General features: G+C 43.9%; 1 protein-coding gene across 2 annotated transcripts in view; it reads left to right on the top strand.

Annotated features, from left to right (window-relative positions):
* The window catches only part of MICU3 (mitochondrial calcium uptake 3), an 80515-nt gene that overhangs the window by 48140 nt on the left and 11828 nt on the right, over window positions 1–20547 (top strand). For both annotated transcript variants that reach the window (XM_084856687.1, XM_084856686.1), the window contains 2 exons: window positions 5467–5638; window positions 13128–13236. In XM_084856687.1, the coding sequence (XP_084712813.1) occupies window positions 5467–5638; window positions 13128–13236 (281 nt within the window). The remainder of the gene's footprint in view (window positions 1–5466; window positions 5639–13127; window positions 13237–20547) is intronic.

Raw genomic sequence — 20547 nt, 5'->3', positions numbered from 1 at the left:
TTTTATACTTTGAATATATACAAATGTTTTCATATGTGTCATACTAGAAATAATACATGCCCATAATATTATTGTCTGTTGGCCATATCCAGTTCTGTCACATTGCTATCACTAATGATATTGTGCTAGCATAAATTCATTAGCATTTGCTAGACAATGGGGGAAAGTGGCAATTCGCTTCTGAGTTTCAATGGTGTGGTTTGTCACTGAAATTCAGCAGCAAATTGTCACTTATTCCCTTTGCCTAGTAGGCACTAATGACAGTACATTAGCATTGCTTTGCACTAGCACTGTGACAGCATTGAATACTGCTCAATATGTGTAGCCATCTTTATTTTTAGAAGGTACTTTTTCTGATCTTTTTTTGAGATTAAAAATCTAGTTTCCCAAGCTGAAAAAGACAGGGTACTTACCTGTAAGTATAGGTTGTCTGTGCATTCACACATATGGGCTCTGCGCCTGCGTAGAGCCCTGTTTCAGAAAAACTTCTATAGCTGAGGAATTTTGGCAGGAACTCTCCCCCACCTTCTTCGTACACATGTCCCTAGAGGGTTCCTGCTTATTCCCTCAGTTCCTTGAGACTGACATTGTAGCCTGGGAACTGAGATGGATCTTCAGTAACCACATCAACTTCAAGTATGACACCGAAGAAGGGACGTTAAGCAGGTTGTGTGAATGCACAGATGACCTCTTGAAGAACTACAGTTACAGGAAAGCAACCTGTCTTCTTCGTGGTCTCTGTGCATCACATATATGGGTGACTAGCAAGCTGACTTCCTGGAGGCAGGTTGGTGTCCTAGTGCAGAACAGAAGAGAAGACTGTACGACTGAAGGAGCAATCAGCTCTGGCCCAGATATCCAGCCAACAGTGCTGAATGAACATGGGAGGCCTCAACCAGGTTGCAGTGTGGCACAGATCAGGGATGGAGACTCCCCTGTCAAATGTGACCATTGTCGCTACCACACGAGTAGAGTGAGCTCAGACTGGGGCAGACAGTTCAAGACCAGTCACCTCATTTACTAGCTCAATTGTCTTTATGACCCACGAGGCAAAGCATTGTGTCAAGACTGGGAGCCCCTTGTGCTGCCATAACAGACAGGACAACTGTCTGAATGACTCAGTCCTGGACTTCTAAAAAGCCAATGTCCAGCAAAATCTAGAGTATGAAGTGTTGACTCAAGTGGGATTGAAAGTGAAGAAAAGAAAGCTGCCAGGACGACATCCTTGTTGAGATGAAATTCTGACACCCCTTTAGGGAGAAGACTGGGATCAGGCCTGAGAACTACCTTCTCTCTGTGAAAAGTGAGGTAAGGAGGATCCACAAATGGGTTACATAGCTCACCAGAGCACCATGCCAATGTAATGGCAACCAAAAACACCACTTTCCAAGATAGGAGGCAAAGATCTACTGTTGCCAGCAGTTCAGACAGCTTAGAAGATAATGCTTACAGTATTACCGAGAGGCTCAAACTCGGTATTGCCCATCAAACTGGAGGAACTAGGTTCTGGACCCCACAGAGGAGTTCCTTCGTGTTCAGATGCAGGAAGATGGAGAAACCTTCAATTGCAAGATGAGAGGCAGAAACCACAGCCAGGTTAACATGTAGAGAAGAACGTTTTAAACCTCTGTTGAAAAGTGACAACAGCTTGGTGCAAGGAGCAGGAAGAAGGCAATGATGGAGAGGACCCAGGAGTCCAGTGTGATGTTGTTCCAGGCTGGCAGAAAAGACAGGTGAGTTCCAAAGACAGAAGGTCAATCAGAGGATGAAGAAAGAGAAGGGAAGAGTCAAAGGCAATACTTGTTGCCCCCCGTCAGTCTTTTGGCAAAAACTGCTAAACTTGGATGACAAGTACTGGTTTCTCAGCACCAGATGCTTGCCCCAAACCCGACTGCTGGTAGGGATACCGCATCATGGGGGGCATGATACCAGCAGCGTTGCTTGTATGAAGGGAGTGGGGTTGGCTCAGCCCCCATGGCGTGCAATATTTTGCACTTTCTGAACCGAATCCATGGCCTTGTCAGTCTTGGAACTGAAAAGGCCTTGGCCATCAAATGGTGAGTCCTCGATTCAAGACCGAGCCTCCTGGTATAGGCCTGCAGACCTCAGCCAGGCATGACGCCTCAAAGCAACTTCACCAACCTGAGCATTGCAGTCCACCTGATACTGAGAGGTGTTTATCTGTTGTCTGGCTAGGTGCATGGCCTCACCCTGAAACACCTCAGCAAAGTCTTATCTTCAGGAAGGTGGTCGAAGAGATGGCCAACTTTCTCACAGGGGTAGAGCTGATATCCTGACACAGCTGCCTGATAATTAGACACCTTGATTCCCAGGGCTGCCAAGGAATACAACTGTCTGTCCAGCAAATTGAGACAACAACCCTCCTTGTCTACATGAGAGGAGTGGAGTCTCCTTTTTTTCCCTTGCGCTGCCTCAATAACGATAGAGTTCAGGACAGGGTGAGCAAAGAGAAACTCAGTGTCCTTATCCTGAACTCGATACATCCCCTCAAGCCATTTAGACGTGGGAGGCATAGATGAGGGGGACTTCCACAACTGTTTTATAGTATGGTGCAGAGCTGGAAGGAGCAGAATCGCCACCAGCCTGGAAAGCTCAGTATTCACAGTGTCAAACACCAGATCTTAGATGATAGAGGCAGGTTGCTGTATCTCAAGTCCTAACAAGTGGGAGTGGCCAATATGTCCTGATCTTGGATCAGGACATATGAATGTCCTGATCCAAGAACTGCCCCAAATCTTCCAACGGGGAGATTGCATCCTGGGATCCCACTACAGCTTCCAGAGCAGAGATGGATGGATGCAGTGAATATTGCAGTCAAGTCCAACTGATATCCATAGGTCCCTGAAAAGTGGGGAGGCCCCTGGAAGGTCTGACTTGTGATGGTGTATGCCCTGCACCCTTGTTGGGTGTGATGGCGCTTGCAAAGCTGAAGGCAACTAATTCAAGTGATGAACTGGTGGAGGCTGCAAGGGCACTGGTTGATCAGTTGGATAGTATTGGAGGCATTATTTGGGAAGTTGGTTGGGAAGTTATACTTGGAAGCATTTGCTGGGAAGTTATACTTGGATGGAAAGTTATCGTTGGAGGCATTGGTTGAGAAGTTATAACTGGACGGGGAGCCAGGAAGATTCCATCATCGTCTGGAAGTTTTGTTTCTATGGCTAAAGGTGCTGGGCAATACCAACAAGCCTTGCGATTGTAGGACTCCTAGCAAGGGTAGTAGTACTGCCAGTGGTACTGATCCACACGATCCATGTCTTAATCTTGAGATCTCCTGTAAGGCATTTCCCATTCCAAGTGCTTATCCCAGTCAGAGAAGTGGGATCACCACTGACACCACTTGTAATGTCTAGAGCCATGATCCCTCTTTACTGATGCCATCAAGAAGATAGAATCCAGGGATCCAGGGTGTCACTCCCAAGGCCTTCCATACCAAGGTGATTGGTATTGATCTTGGCGAGGCAGCAAAAGGGTGGTTGAGTCGGGGAAGTTTCCCTGATTTCACCCTCCAGCATCGACACGATTGGAACTGGGTCTCATGTCAGGACTGATACAACCATCAGTGTCAGAGATTGTAGCACTGGTGGAGGAGCAGGAATTGCAATTGGAGCCGGTGATTGCAGTCAGTCCCATACCAATTCTGCTGCCTTTTTTGAGCTTTTCTTTTTCTTCTTCGCATCAGAAGAAGGGGTAGCTGTCAATTTTGAAGCTCTGGCCTTTTTTGTTAGCTTTTTTGCCAACAAAAGTGTCAGTGACTGCCCTGGCATGGGTGGGTCTTGTCTGCTCGGAGACTGTCTCAAGGTCTGAGCTAGACTATGAGGCAATTCCAATCCCGACACTTGTATAGGCAGTTGTGAGGAAGACATACCCTCAGTGGGGCAAGGGGAAGGATCAGCCAGAGTCTCTTTAGGCACCTCCACTCCCCTTCTCCAAAGAACAGCGCATAGCCGATCAGATTGGTTCTTTCAGGCTTGCTTAGTGAAAGCCTGGCAACATGCACAGGCTTCTACCGTATGCTGTTCTCTGCGGCAAAAAAGGTGAAAGCAATGTCCATCAGTCGGCGGTAGTTTGCTCCCACACCAGACACACTTCTGAAAAGGAGCCTAGAGGGCCATATGTGTGTTGGCCAATCTCTAGATTGTGAAAACAAAGCAACAAAATAATTTAAAAAACGAATAATAGGATGAAGAATTATAGACAGAAGAAAAGGGGAGAAGAAAAACCTCAGCAAAAACACTTTCAGATTAACTGAACACAGAGAAGTTACCTAACAAAGCTACCACAATGGTGTTCGAAAGAGAATGGAGGGAATAAGCAGGAACCTCTAGAAACATGTGCACTGGGACAGTGGGGGAGGGCTCACACCAAAATTCCTCAACTATAGAAGTTTTCCAGAAACATGGCTCCGTGCAGGCACAGAGCCTATATGTGTGATGCACGGAGACCACGAAGAACACAAATTTTGTCATAAAGAACAAATAGCTGCAACCTTAGTGTCCTGTTAGATGGGAAGTTTCCAAGAAATGAATGCAAATGTTACTGCAGTGGTACGGGTGGATTGTTTACTTCTAGCAAATCTTTCTGTGGGGGGGGGGAAAGGATTGCATATGAAATATATGCAACTTGATCCCTTGAATATTTTATATTTTTGGAATTTGACTTCAAGCACACAGTTTTTAGGGAAATAAAATGTTGAGTGTATCGCACATTCTATTTTTACAAGTATCCAGATGCAAGACTCCCTTAAAGAAGTAATTATATATCTGAATAATGTCACAGCTGAATTGCCACTAATACTCCTGTGTCTGAATTAGTACTGAAGTGATGCTCTAGCACAGAGATAGGTAATCTCCAGCCTGTGGGCTGAATCTACCCTGTCAGGCTGCCCCATCCAGCCTGTGGGGCCTCAGCTGAGGCCCCTCCCCCAAATCCCCACCCCTTCCAAGAAGAGAGTGGGGCCAAAAGCAACTGTGCTGCAACCTTGAGGAGGGTTCATCAAGGCCACTGCTCAGACCACTTTGCTCCTCTGTTCAGGGAAGGCAAGGGAGGAGCAAAGCAGACTCAGCCAGCTCCTCACTTTGCTCTTCTATCACCTTCCCCAATTGGGGAGAAGCTGGTTTCTGTCTCCTTCCTCTGTGGAGAGAAACACAGAGTAACCCACTCTATCCTCTCTCTGCATGGAAAATGGAGATGGATGACAGCAAGCTGTGCTTTGGGAGCAGGGGGGAAAAGGCATGTCCTCTGATGTCATCTGCCCCCCCCTCCCCAGTTGTTCTTGGGAGGCAATCAAGCCCCTGGGACCAATCCAGTTAATAATCACGCCTGCTCTAGCAAGGGGTACAAGGTACAATGCTAGAAGTGTAGCAGAGTTTGAAAGTTGAGATATTACTTTTTCCTGCACAAGTGGACTTCTAAGACTGTCATATCAATACTGTTATAATTTAGGTTTATGGATAACCTCCAAACTGAAGTTCTTGAAATAGAATTCCTTTCCTACTCTAATGGGATGAATACCATCAGCGAGGAAGACTTTGCTCATATACTTTTAAGATATACAAATGTGGAAAATACATCAAGCTATCTGGAAAATGTGCGCTACAGTATCCCAGAAGAGCAAGTAAGTAAAGAAGACCTTAAACATCTGCAACATTTGCATAGAATATTGCTGTCTTTTTAACAGCCTAATCATAAGCACTGTTACCTGGAAATGCCCATTTTCCTATGTAAATTACCTCCAAGTAGATGTGCTTAAATGAGATAGCTATTATCAAGCAGCTGGGCTTTAGAAAAAGACCCCCCAAACCCCCAAGGTTTTTAGCCCACGTGATTGTGGAAAAGAAAAAGAAAGAGATACAGATAGATTCTGCTTACCACTTGAGTCTAATTCATTGTAACTGAGTTTATGCACAAGACATTCTGGACTGATTATATATGAACAAACTGAAAGGTGGCTGGGCAACTAGGCGGGAGCAGTGGTTCTTCACTCTGACACTCAAGTGTTCTCCGACATGGTCCATTACAACAGAATCATACAGTCAGGGCCAGAAATATTGGAACAAGGATAACTGTTTTGGCAGTTGGCCTCCGTACACCACCACATTGAAGTTGAAAGGAAACACACCCAGATGGGAGCGAAGTCAGGACTTTCAGCTGTAATTCAAGGGGTTGGACAAAAGTGGGGCACTAACCATTCAGGAAAGACAGCCAGTGGCATACACACACCCCATCATTGGTGGCTCATAAGTAATGGAACAAATGGCTGACAAGCAGCCGCATGGCCAGGTGTGGCCTGTTTCCTGGGTACCCCATGACCAATCAAGCAGATAAAAGGCCTGGAGGTGGTTCTGAGTGTTACATTTGCATTTGGTAGCTGTTCACTGGAACTCCCAAGGTGAGGTCCAAAGAGGTGTCCATGCGAGTGAAGGAGGCCATCATTAAGCTGAAGAAACAAAAAATAAACCCATCAGAGAGATAGCAAAAACAGTGGGAGTAGCCAATACAACAGTTTGGAACACCCTGAAAAAGGAGGAATTAACTGGCAAGCTCAGCAAAAGGCATGGCAGACCACAGAAGACAATGAAAGTGGATGACCGCAGAATTCTGCTCACGGTGAAGAGGAACCCTTTCACAAGATCTAGCCAGGTCAAGAATGCTCTTGCGGAGGTAGGCATGTCATTGTCAACATCTACAGTCAAGAGCCGGCTTTATGAATGTAAATACAGAGGCTTCACAACAAGGTGCAAACCACTGGTAACGCTCAGGAACAGACAGGCCAGATTAGCCTTTGCCAGCAAACACCTAAAAAAGCCTGCCCAGTTCTGGAATAAGATTCTTTGGACTGATGAGACCAAGATTAACTTGTACCGGAATGATGGGAAGAGAAAAGTATGGAGAAGGAAAGGAACAGCTCATGATCCAAAGCATACTACATCATCTGTCAAACATGGTGGAGGCAGTGTTATGGCCTGGGCATGTATGGCTGCCAATGGAAATGGGTCACTGGTGTTTATTGATGACCTGACTGCTGAGAAAAGCAGCAGGATGAATTCTGAAGTGTATAGGGCTATACTTTCTGCTCAGATCAGCCGAATGCTGCCAAACTGATAGGATGTCGCTTCATATTGCTGATGGATAATGACCCAAAACATACAGCAAAAGCTACCCAAGACTTTCTCAAGGCAAAGAAGTGGCATGTACTTCAATGGCCAAGTCAGTCACCTGATCTCAACCCAACAGAGCATTCTTTTCACTTACTGAAGACAAGACTGAAGGCAGAAAGACCCACAAACAAGCAGCAGCTGAAGGCAGCTGCAGTAAAGTCCTGGCAAAGCATCTCGAGGGAGGAAACCAGAGAGCGGAGGACAGGAAGGCCTGGCATGCTATGGTCCATGGGGTCACAAAGAATCAGACACGACTTAATGACTGAACAACAACATGGGTTCCAGACTTCAGGCAGTCATTGACTGCAAAGGATTTTCATCCAAGTATTAAAGGCAATCCTTAAGTTTGAAATGATGTTGGTTTGTTCCATTACGTATGAGCCCCCAACGATGGGGGGGGGTGTATGCCACTGGCTGTACTTCCTGAATGGTTAGTGCCCCACTTTTGTCAAACTCCTTGAATTACAGCTGAAAGTCCTGACTTCGCTCCCATCTGGGTGTGTTTCCTTTCAACTTCAATGTGGTGGTGTACAGAGGCCAACTGTCCAAACAGTTATCCTTGTTCCAATATTTCTGGCCCTGACTGTACATACTAATAGCAAACTCAGTTCCCCAAATGCTAGGCCCTACCTAGCGAAAACGGCACCATTCACACACAAAAGGGTGGTATCAATAGGCTTGGGAAAACCCCAAGGTTTACAGTAGTACAAAAAAACTTTAGGAAAAATAATCCATTGGGGGAAATGCCCAGAACAGCCCAACAGCACAGATTGCTGGAGGCGGGTAAAGAGGGTAAGGGGAGAACCTGGGACGGGGGGAATAGAGTGTCCTGGAAGGAGGCATGGCTAAAATCCTGGAACAGCAGCACTCCACACAGCTATGTTTTGTTGCAGGTCCCACCTGTTAAAATATATTCTTTCATACTGTGGCAGTTTCCCCCATATGACTGGCATTTTTCTTTCTATTTTGCAAACCTGCAATATGAAAACATAATGGTTTTAATTGTTTGTCTTGAGAAGAACAACACAGTATCCTTGGTGCTATTATTGCCTGAATAAAACAGTTTTAAAAAGAGAGAAATTAACTATTTTATCTACTAATATTCGTAACAGAAGATTATTTGTAGAAGGCCACTGTTGAGTGAGAGGTTCTTCAATGTCTAAACAGAGATTTTCAAAGAACCTGGGCAGGTACATAAGTAAATAACATTGGTAGCTAATCTATCTGTTAGGAAACAAATGTGTTGTCGGCAGTAAATTTAAGCAACAAAGATCTAGTGGAAGGTGAATGCATCAATGCAAACCAATAGGGTTGATGTTACAGGCACCACTTCAAGCATGGGATGCTTTGGTATAATACACTCTATTTATTTGCAAAAGGATCAGGTTTAACTGTTTTAGAACTACTTGTGAATAGTTTGACTTTTCAAATGGCTACACTTTCAAGTTTTGACATTTTAGCTTGGGGAACTAAAAAAAAGAAAGAGAAGGGAACCAATAAGGATGATTGAGCAGTTAGTGGTAGTTAAGAGCTTGCACTGAAAAAATAGCCAACCTGTTTAGATACTATGACACAGATTGGGCTGTCAACAAATTTAGGTTAAAGCACAGTGCTAAGAAGAAACATGAATTATAGTATAAACTAGCACTGAAAATAGAAATAAATAGTAATCGCATAAAGGAGACATAACACGTAACTAATGGCTTTCCCCAACACTTCCAAGAAAATTGGTAGAAGGGAAGAGACAGAGAATTGGAGCACAATTCTATCCCCCACCCCACAAAGTTGATGGCTGGAGGAGTTAAGATGGTCCCCACACCACTCCCGTCGCCACAGAGGCTCCTCCTGTGCCCGGCCAGGCAGAAAAATCCTTGAAATGCAGCGTCCAATGGACAGGGTGAGGAGGAACCACTGGATCCAAAGTATCTCCATTGCCCTAGACAGGCCTGATCTGGCCCATTGACTATGCTAGCTCCGGAACGATCATGGCTAATTCCCCGCCATCACCACCACACACACACACACACACACAATTGCTGTCAGTGGGGAGGAAATGGTAAATACACATCTGCCAGGATGAATAGCCTAGCAAAATTGACATCCACACACATCTTTTGCTGTGGCTGGAGCAAGCCAGAAACTCTGGGGATGAGGCAATAGTTCTGCCTCATTGCTTCTCACTGGCACTGCTCAGGATTGCTCCATTAACAAGCAGAAGGAACCTATGTGTCTTGAATTCTTCTGACATTGTAGGTAGATATAATTGACACTAAAGTCAAGAAAGAACTGCAAAGTGAATGGTGTTTATACTGGCAAAGGATTTGAGAACTGGTGCTTGCCACAATTGGCTTATAATTATTTGGTCTGATCTTGAAGTAATGCAGCTACATAAGTCACTTCCCTGCCCACCCACTCCATGTAGTTATTTCCATTAACCATCTAATTTGCATTCTGAGCCTGTGGCAGAGAAATATTATATATGCTCTTGTCTAAAAGGATATTAAAATGCATGCTGTAAGAGTAGAACATAGGGGACAACAGCCTGAATTCCAGAATCTCATTTCCTAATTCTAGCAAGTACCACCTTATATACAAGTGTACTCCCCCAACAGGATCCTGAGACACAATCCCTTTCCTCAGAGCTGAATTTAGCCATGCTGCAGAGGAAATGTTCTGAAATATCTCCAGTTCCTCTGCATCAGTGGTGGTCCATGTGTTATGGTAGTTGGGTCATCTCGGGCTTGGGATTTTAAAATGACTTTATTAATGGATAGAAGTGTGAATCAGGGACGAGGGTCTGGGTAGCTTATGTGACACATAACAGGACAGTCTCTTCCCTCCCACATTTATTCCCTTTCTTTACACTAGGGGGTCATCTGCATGTGTGATTTAGTGGGGAGGAAGATCACGTCAGGGTTGTTCATGACACATGACATCGTCGCCACCCTGCAGCAACCCCACAGCTTGCCCCTTGAAAACGCGCATTTTCTGAAAGTTGTTTTAGTGCATATTTTCCCTTAAATGCTGCTTCTGCGCGCTTCAGCTGCCGTGTGCCCCATTCACCCAAATTAAATCCTGCATGCTGGGTATGTGGCTGTGCCTGGCTGTGAATTTTGGTCAAGGGCTGGAGCCATCCCTCCCTCCCTCCCACCCCCACAATTTCCTTACTTTTCACCATTGGCAGTAGCATGCTTGTAGGACACAGGTTTTTCCCCATTCACTTCACGAGGCTATGGCTACTCTGAAGTAACCCTTTGCCTTCAATCGCACTTTGGTGAGTATGGGAGCAGAGAGGGGTCAGGAAAATTTAAATTTCTGGATCAGCAAATGTGCGCAGAAGTCTGCCATCTCTGCCTCTCAGCCGCCTGTTTCTCTGCTGTGGCAGCAGCGGCTGCTGCTTTGGGGGAGCACGGCCAGGACTCCCCTAGGAGCATTTAGACCTCCTTCCTGTCTTTGTTTCCAGCATTTAGACCACCAGCAGGGGGGCGGACTTGTCTTCTCTCCCCTGCCCACCCTCATCCCCAACAGGCAGCCAATAAAGCTGGGTGGTGGGAGAATGCCACACACTCTCCTCTTTCCCCTGCCTCTCACCTCCTGCCTCTTGGCAGTTTCTTCCCTACATTGTTGAGAGATCCTCAAAAGCATAAGGGGGATGGGGGGTGGGCAAGCCTGTTGCTTCAAAGCTCTGCTCTTCAAAGCTATGAAGGACAGTAATGCCTCTTGGCAGTTTCAGTCATTCAGAATAGCCTCTTTTTCCCATTCACAGTATTGGAGTAGCACTGTTTCAATCATTCAGAATAGTGAGGTAGCTTGTTTACTTTCACAGCAAGCAGCCTGTGTCGAGAAGGAGCCGAGGCTCCCTGTTCTGGTTTGAGTCAGACTCATAGGAAGACCTAGAAGAAGCTCAGTCAGGTCAGAGAACGGGGCAGGAAATTCCCCAAGACTCTCCAAGAGGCATGGAGGAATCTTCCCAGGAACTTATCGAAAAGGAGGCCCAGGTTCAGAGACTCCCCCCCCCCCACACACACACACACCTTGGGAATTTAGTCTTTGTCGGAGGGGGAGGGAGCACTGAAATTGACAGATCCCAGAATCCACCACTGGGCTAAGTGGACAGAGTTGAGAGGAGGTGGAAGGCTGTCCACCAGACTGGCCGCATGTCAGACGTTGGGTCAGAAAGACCCACCCTGAAGGAGGAATCCAGTAAAAGCCTGTCCAGCACTGTGGGAAAGTCTATTTAGTTGATAGGCAACTACATTGCTTTGTTTAGCTAATTAGGCTTAGAGGACAGCTCTTAGCTTTCACAGATGCTACAGGTGCGAAGAGGTGTGTTAGCTAAAGAAAGACTTTGTGAATTGCACAGCAAGTCTCACTGCCTCTCTATTCAGTGGGAGGGCTTGGAAGCCTTGACCCTATCTTTCCCATTCATAGAAGTGCAGTACCGCGGTTGCAATAATTCACATTACTGAAGTAGCTTCTTTACATTCTCAGTAGCTTTTGGGCACATGCTTCTGTTCACAAGCATTCACAAGCTGCTTTATCCATTGAGATCACGTAGTGAAAACCACAGTTTCGCTGTTCCAGTTTGTCAGAATACCGCAGTAGCAGCTTTACTCATTCACTGAATATAGCCTGTTTTCCCCATTCATAAAAGTGCAGTTTCGCTGTTCCAATCAATCAAAATGCCACTGTAGCAACTTTACCAATTCACAGAATGCAGCCTGTTTTTCCCATTCATATAAGCCCAGTTTAAATCTTTAATCTTTCACAATATCCCAGTGGTGGATGAGAGGGGAGAGATGTGGGGAAACTAGGGGCTCTTAATTCAGAGCTTCCAGTAAACCCCCCCTGAGTAGAGGAGCATGGACAGGGGTGGGGAGCAAGCCTCTCTCATTCACTGAGCAGCACCTACCAGGTTGATGATGTTCAGTTCTACTCTGCCCACCGAACCCTGAAGTATGGGGGTTTCAAGTGCTGTGTGACCCGTGAAGGCGGGATTTTAGGTACTGTATATTCTGCTTTTCTTGCTTTGTGTGCCCCTAACAGACCAAAGCAATTTCATGAAAATCCAGATGTAACAGAAAAGTGCTTCTCATTCCGTTTCCATATAGATCTGGCCTAGTACTGTTAACTTTTAAGATGGATGTTCCCAAGCTGGAGCTATCCATAAAGCACTGTAGTTGCTGCAGTAAAAAAAAACACCTTCCAGCATTTCCAGATAGCATTCTGTGTGCTTTGGTCATGGCCATTGAATCATTTGACAGTAATAAACTTCTTTCTCATCTAGCTGGAATCTGCTTCTTAAAATGAACAGGACAAAATGAGAAGGACAAGATACCTGAAGTCCTTTGCACCCTGTTGTAGCTTTCTTATCTTCAGAGGCTTCAACTGAGAAGTCTTGATATAGATTAAACAGTTGCAGTTTGGAAATTTTAAATGTATGAACTGCACTAGAAATGTCAAAATATAGGGAGGGGGAGTTATCTTTGAGAGATTTAGACTACAGTCCTATAACCACTAACCTGGAGTAAGTCTTTTTGAACTTGATGGAGCTTACTTCTGAGTAGATATGTATAGGATTGCACTGTTAATTATTTCCAATTCCTTGTTTAACACTTCCACTTAAGATTTGAGAATCTACTATGGTAATTCTAGTCTCAAATTACTCAAACTACTGAGCAATGTAATAGTAAATCATAATGTAGTTCCTATCTGTTGGATCAGCTGCATGAGACAAGCCCGGCTACTGAAGGAGGTATCCCTTCTCTACTGGTATAGCTTGACTTGCTACAACAGTGTCACAGCTTTGTGGGGAGCTATGAGGAGGATAGAGTCGTCTCCATTGTGTGATGGCTCCATATCTGCTGCTACACAGCTACCAGACAAGCAAGGGGTTTTGTGCCGCTCCTTTTATGGTACTCATATCAACATTATTTTATTTAACAGGGTATTACATTTGATGAATTCAGATCATTTTTCCAGTTTTTGAACAATCTAGAAGACTTTGCAATTGCAATGCAAATGTATAATTTTGCAAACCGTTCAATAGGACAAGGTGAGAATGCCTAATGTCAACATTTAATATTAGTAAAAGAGAAACCCATTTTGTTTTTAACAGCCCTTCCACATTTGTGTGAGCATCAAATGTTGTTTCATTTAGGATTTTTCCAGTGGAATTGAAACTCTGTCTTGTTATATTTCAAGTAGTTGCATCCTTCTGGCAGGCCTACCTTTCCCAGATCCCACAGATATATACATATTGGCTACCTGTGAGGCCTCATATGTTTGTCTATATCCAAGACTTTTCTCAGCAGCTAATAAATATAGCTGGGCAGCCCTGTCTTGCATTTCTTTATTGCTTTTGCTGCATTTATATGTACCTTTTTATAAGAATACGTTCTCCTGATTCCTCTAGACCCACAATGGCTGCATTTGGATGTAATACTAAATCATGGTTTAGTGTTATGTGAACAAGCCACAGGAAACCTTGGGCTCACACCCTCTCCTCTCCTCTCCTCCTCCAGCGTGGTAGTGAGAAGTTTTTCTTCTGCTTATGATTACCTGCAGCTTGCCATGTTGTCTGAACCCATTCAAACTTGGTTAATCTTAACTTTGTGGCTTGTTGAAACATGCTAGCTTCAACCTGTAGTTTATGAAGCTGGCTTGTTTCAATTAACCATAGTTAAGATTAACCACAATTTAGGGTTCAGACAACCTGCTAAATTGTGGTTAATCTAAATTGGAAGCAGAAACTCCCAACCTCCTTGCACGTGTGCCAGAGAAGGAGGGGGGAGCAGAGTGTGCTATCCAAAGCTTGCTGAGGCTCATTCTCGTAACACTAAAACATGGAGAGCCAGTGTGGTGTAGTGGCAAGAGTGTTGGACTAGGAGCTGGGAGACCTGGGTTCTAGCCCCACTCGGCCATGGAAGCTCACTGGGTGACTTTGGGCCAGTCACAGACTCTCAGCCCAACCCACCTCACAGGGTTGTTGTTGTGAGGATAAAATGGAGAGGAGGAGGAGAATGTAAGCCGCCTTGGGTTCCTTGCAAGAGGAAAAAAGGCGGGGTATAAATGCAATAAATAAATAATAATAAATATGGTTTACCTTCGCATCTAAACTTGACCATTATCTTAGTTTAACCACATGGCACTATCCTATCTGGTTAAACAATTCTATTAACTGTTTTTCCTTCCAGTTTGCCCTAATGTTCACTTCGTGCTGGGAGAGACATATGTCTAGCTCAAAGTCTCTTGTATTGTTGTCACCTGTTAAGAATCTATTTGACAATATAATTTACTGGGATCTAAAATCTAAATGACAATCTAAATGTTTCTTCCACCTAAATGAGGATCTACAACTTATACTTCCAAGGTCTGAAGCCTATGTGAGAATTCATGCCTTTTCACATTTAGTAATGGCGTTAGAATTCAGATAATGTAACATTGTATATATTTTAAATTATGCATCCAGCTCTAGTAAGGAAACCTTAATGTGATTTTTAGGGCTCAATCCTATGTCTCCTAGACAGCATCTGGGGGACATAGGATATTTCAGTTTCTGGAATCCAAGGTTGGAACCAGAGCCCAGAAACCACGCTCCCATCCCCCACCCCCTTGTAGCTGGTGTGGATAAAACCACACCAGCTACATCTCTGCACTCTGCAGAAATGGAGCATGGAGACAGTGAAAAGGGGGTGGTCCTGGGGGAGGGGAGGGGACTGCGGGAGCTGCTTTACACAGCTTCCAATGCTCATCCTGTTCTCCTTCCCTCCCCCTCCCTGTGCTTAGACGTGCCTAGAAGGGCGAAATTGCCCATCTAGGGAAAATGCAGGGTGGCCGGAGCATGGAAGCAAGGATCACCTCTGTACTCTGGCCGCCCTGCATTGGATACTCAGCAGCCTCCAACTTCGGAGGCTGCTGACTATCAAGATAGGATTGCACCCTAAGACACTGATAAAGCTTCTGACAACACTGAATTCCAGAACATCATCCATTTTTCAATTAACTACCTGGGAGTAAGCCCCACTGAACTGAATGGGACTTACTTCTGAGTAGAATTGCACTGCAAAGGTACTAAAGAAGGATAGCCTTTGTCCACGCTGCTATTTGTTTTAGGTCCAGAACTATTGGCAATAAAAACAAGATAAAATAATAGAATAAATGGAGTAAAGATAACTAAAATGTAGAAAATTAAAAGTTATGCAGATGATGTAGCATTACCAGTTACAAACCATTTGTGATCTTTTACAGAATATGAACCATGAGCAGGATAAATTAAAATAGACATTTGGGGCATTAATAGAATAACTTATTGCAAAAAAACAAACAAAGGGCAAGTGTAATTACCGTTGGAAAGATAAAATAATGGAGTAAAAATAATAAAAGGAGTAAAAATAAATGAGTGATTTATACAAAAATAACTACTATGATTTTATCTCATTAATTAAATGAGAGAAATTACACTTGTCATTTACAGGCAGAATCTCTGCAGTGAAAATTATATTAACAAAAATAATGGGGGGTTTAAGTTCCTTCCTGTTAAAATTTCTACAAAATAAATAATTAAGTCGCAGCAGATTATTAAAGTACATCTAGGAATCTCACCAAAAAAACCCCAGTGGTCTGGGGAGCTAGGAACTAGGGTTCTGTAAGCTTATGAGGGGGGAAATCAAAATTAAATTTTAGATGATCATGCTTATGTATAACAACATAAGAAGAGCTGTGCTGGATCAGGCCAGAGGCCTATCTGGTTGAACATTCTGTTCCCACAGTGGCCAGCCAGGTGCCCATGGGAAAGCCCTCAAGCAGGTCATGAGGGCAATAGCCCTTTCCTGCTGTTGTTCCTTAGCAACTGATATTCAGAGGTATACTACTTCTGATACTGGAACTGATACTGGAAGTAATATTTAACCATCAGGTATAGTAGCCATTGATAGCACCTTCCAGAAGCAGAGGTCCTGCTCACAGAAGATACCTCTGGCTGGTTTGGGGGAATTCCCCCTTCTCAGCACCTCACACCACAGCCCACCCTGTTCATGAGGGTCGTTCCCCCCACAACTCATGGGAGAGAGATTGGGGTGTCTCTACATAAACGATTTATTGCACGCTTGTGATTAGTCACTCGCGGAAGTTTGTGGGTCCTTTACACGATGTCGTCAACCTCCAGGACGTCTCCCACACATTTCCTCACCTTATCCCTCTTTCAAAAAGATTGGAGATAAGCTAGCAATAAAAGTTAATGGCACCATATTGGCAGTGTGTAATGCCAGGATAGCACTATGAACTTGCTGAGAAAGCACTTTCCTTGATTCAAACCACGTGTCTGCCATGTAAGTGCTTGAGCACATTTCTCAATCGTAGTCCAGTCGGAGGGAGAAAAGGGTAAAATGCCTCCCTGCAATGAAGGGAGACAGATCTGGTCACCCACCCCACCAAGCTCAGAATCATTGTCCTCTGTTGATTCAGAGAACCCATTGAGTTCAATGGAGCTTACTCCGAAGTAAGTGGCCCGTTGGTTGCAGACTTACAGCGGAATCTTCTACTCAGAAGTAAGTCATAGCTTTCCTGAGGGCTGTGAAGAAACAGTACAGCACAAGTTAAACAGAGAAGACCCCTCCCCACCCCCGCTCCTTTGCACACATGCCAGGGAGGGAGGGAGGCACTCCCTTGATTCAAACTATATGTTTGCCGTGTAAAGGAGCCCCTCCTAATCCCTCAAAGAAACCAAAAGCAGAAACCCCTGATAAGGATGCAGGATTTCTTGCTTAATGTAGAGACATTCTGGGGGCTGCTGGGGAAAGGAGAAATCACCTTCCATTAATTCCTTTCCACCAGTGTGACACTGGATGCAACTCCACATTTCTAGTACCTAAAGAAGAAAATTGGCACCACATTTAAAACTGAGAGACTTCTCAAGAATCTAAAAATGAAAGAGAATTCACACAGTCATAGAAGCAAAAAGAGGTCTCCTGCAGGATTTTCAGTAATTAACACAGATTTCATTCAGGGCACATGCAGTTCCTCTCAGCCCAAGGGCAGTAGCTGTGTTAGATTCCACAATGCAATCTCAGTGAGAGCTTACCCTCTGATCTCAAGCGCTTAGCAACAGCAAATGGGAAGACCAGGGACAATGGCTTGGACAGGAAATGCCATCCAAATTCAGCATAATTGACACATATTTTAATACCTGGAGGGAGCAATCGTATGCCCCCTAGACATTTCTGAGGGGACGTAAGATAGTGAGGACAGTGCTCCAACCCCTTCCCCCACACCTGACCTCCGAGGTCAGAAAGTCAACCACGGGGGGGGGGAAGGGGGTGTTCCAGTGGGCGGGTTGGGGTGGAGACTAGAAAGGCCGGGCTATGAGCTATCCTGAGCCTCTTCCAGCCTTCTTGCCTCCCCCTCTGCAGCGCTGTTGCTAGATGGGCAAAAAAGCCCATCTAGCGAAAAATGCAGGGCAGGAGGACAGAGCAGTTAAGATCGCCTCCACCGCTCCTCCCGCCCTGCACTGGATGATCAGAAGCCTCTGAGTTAATTTAATGTAAACATTACACTGGTGGGTGGAACAAGAGAGAAGTAATAGCTCTGTATAAGACAAGAAACAGAGATCACTCAGAGTGACGATATATGGAGAAGTTATATTTATTTGAAGCTCGGTGTGTCCTGCCATAGCTAGTATCTATCTGAGAGACTCCTGGGAACCCAATCTACCATCTTTCTGACATCCTTAGAGAAAGGGTGGAATATGCAAATAACAATTTCTTATGGATTTCCTGTCAGATGTCTGTGAATAGGGATATTGCTGTGGATTCCCTTATGGCACTAGCTACCAACAGTCATGGATTAGTCAGGCAATGTGTCTCCATGGGAGCTTATTGCTTCTTGATACAGGACTGCTCTGGTATGTTCTGAATATGAAAAAAATGGAGGAGGGGATAGAAGGCATACTCTCCCCCCTCCCCCGGCTGAGGATGACATAATCTAGGTCTCTGTGTTAAAACACACACACACAACTGGTGTGGGGAACACAACAGACTGGGAGAGAGAGAGATCTGAGCAGAGTTGGGGGTGCTCTGTAAGCTAACAGCATTTTGGGGTGCTGGCTACTTCTCTCTGGACATCTGATGTGGGGCAATGAAGTTGTCTATCTATTAGTGTTTAATCTGGGTGCCTATGCTCGGTCTGGATATTGGTGAATAAAAATATTACAAAAATCATAAGTCACCAGTGACCTCCTTTCAAAGTAAACTAACCCCTGGAACTTCTTATCACTTGGGAAGTAGGGAGAGATAGCAAATTAAATCTGAATAATAATAATAACAACCTGTGATCAGATTAGGGAAGGCTTTATATTCCGTGCTGAATGAAAAACTGATTCTTTAAGGCTCCAAGCAAGAGCTTTTCTACAGGAAGCATTCATTGTGCACTTATCATTCCTTATTCATGGTTGTTTATGGGTTCTTTAGATGATGTTGTGGCCCTCCAGGTTTGCTTCTTTGTTAAAGAGCTTTTCTAAATGAGGCATTTATTGTATGCTCATTATTCATTACTTGCGGTTGTTTCCGAGTTCTTTAGATGACATTGTGACCCTCCCGTTTCATTTCTTCTTTTTAAGAGCATTTTCCCAGGGGTTTTTAGAGTGGGGAAAATGGAGTATTGAGCTTTTCTGCACAAGTCTGTTAATCAGCTTTATCTACTTTCAGTTTCATCGCAGAATTGAGATCCAAGCTCTACACAAAGAGCCTTTCCTGCTTTTCCATTACATAACCTCTAAGTGGTGCTGTGCTATAGCGGAATATCACAATTACCCAAGTAGGAAACTACTTTTCTTTCACTTTCTCAAATAATACTCCATTTTCCCCACTCTAAAAGCAACAACAACCACCCCAGGAAAGTGGTCTTATAAAACAGAAGTGAATCTGGTGGGTCACAGCATTGTCTAAAGAACACATAAACAGCCATGAGTAAGGAATAACAAGTGCACAATAAATGCCTTTTGTAGAAAAGGTCATTTTTTGTGAAAGTGAAAGAAAATGTATTTTCCTACTTGTGTAATTGAGATATCCCACTATAGCACAGTGCCACCTAGACAATGGGTAACAGAAAAGCTCTGTGTAGAGCTTGGATCTCAATTCTGTGACAAAACTGAAAGTAGATACAGCAGATTAACAGCCTCATGTAGAAAAGCGAAATGGTGGTTGGACCAGGAAAGATCAGAGATGGCTTTAAAGTAAATCAGTTTTTAAAAGATTTACTTAAAATTCACAGTAGGACTGCAGTATACACCTTTCAGTTTACAAAAGATGTATACTTAAGAATAAAAGCATTCAGTGATTACAAAAAAAATAAAGATGTAAACATTAAATGAACCGCCCAGAGAGCTTCGGCTATTGGGCGGTATAGAAATGAAATGAAATGAAATGAAATGAAATGAAATGAAATAAATAAATAAATAAATAAATAAATATATTAGACCACAAAATGGAGCCAGCTACTATTTGCTGAACTCTGCTTGGAAAGTAAACAGCATTACCTAAGCTATACTAAAGCATAAAGAAAAATGACTTTTGCATGCAGGAATTATAGCAGGTAAAACTAGCAACAGTTGAATTATTGTTTTAACTCTTCTATACCTAGAGTCCCAGCAGCTCACTTACTTAAAAGTAGCTTCTAAGTTACCAGCTGTATATAACTTTGGTATAAAGATTACAGGGAGAAAGGGGGAAACATTCTAGCTACCTAGTACAGAAATCGAAAGGACAGGCTCCTGACAGCTAAGATGAAAGTTGTGAGTGATCAATTAAAGGCATAGGATCGAGGAAAGTCCAGATAGAAGATTAATCCAGATGGAAGTTGAGGAAAATGTTTTTCAAAATAAAGTAGAGAAGTCTGAGCCTCATCAGGAAATAAAAGGAAAAAGCAAGGGAAAACTAGATCTATTCAAAACGGTTCACAAGCCAAAAATCCAACCCAGGAAAAACAAGCTCTTTATACCAATTAATCAGAGCTGTTAGAAATCCAGCAGAAAAAAAGCTAGCTCTGTGTAAAACTCACAAGGAACAGTTTTGACAAGGGAGAAGTAAAATCTCCCAAAGGAAGTAATGAAGATTCATCAGAGCTGTGGGAAAAAAGGCAAATAAGGAGAGACATGATAGAGGTGTACAGAATTATGCATGGTGTGGAGAATGTGGATAGGAGACATTTTTTCTCCCTCATAATGCTAGAATTCAGGGTTATCCCATGAAGCTGATTAGTGGGAGATTCTGGACAAATAAAAGTACTTTACACAGCGCATAGTCAAACTATAGAATTCGCTGCCACAAACCATAGCGATGGCCACCAATTTGGATGGCTTTAAAAGGGGATT

This window comes from Heloderma suspectum, chromosome 5 (genome assembly GCF_057233095.1).
Source record: "Heloderma suspectum isolate Gila_16-S chromosome 5, 16-S_ref, whole genome shotgun sequence".
Lineage (NCBI taxonomy): Eukaryota > Metazoa > Chordata > Lepidosauria > Squamata > Helodermatidae > Heloderma > Heloderma suspectum.
The sequence above is the reverse complement of the archived record's forward strand: the minus strand, read 5'-3'. Positions and strand labels throughout refer to the sequence as shown.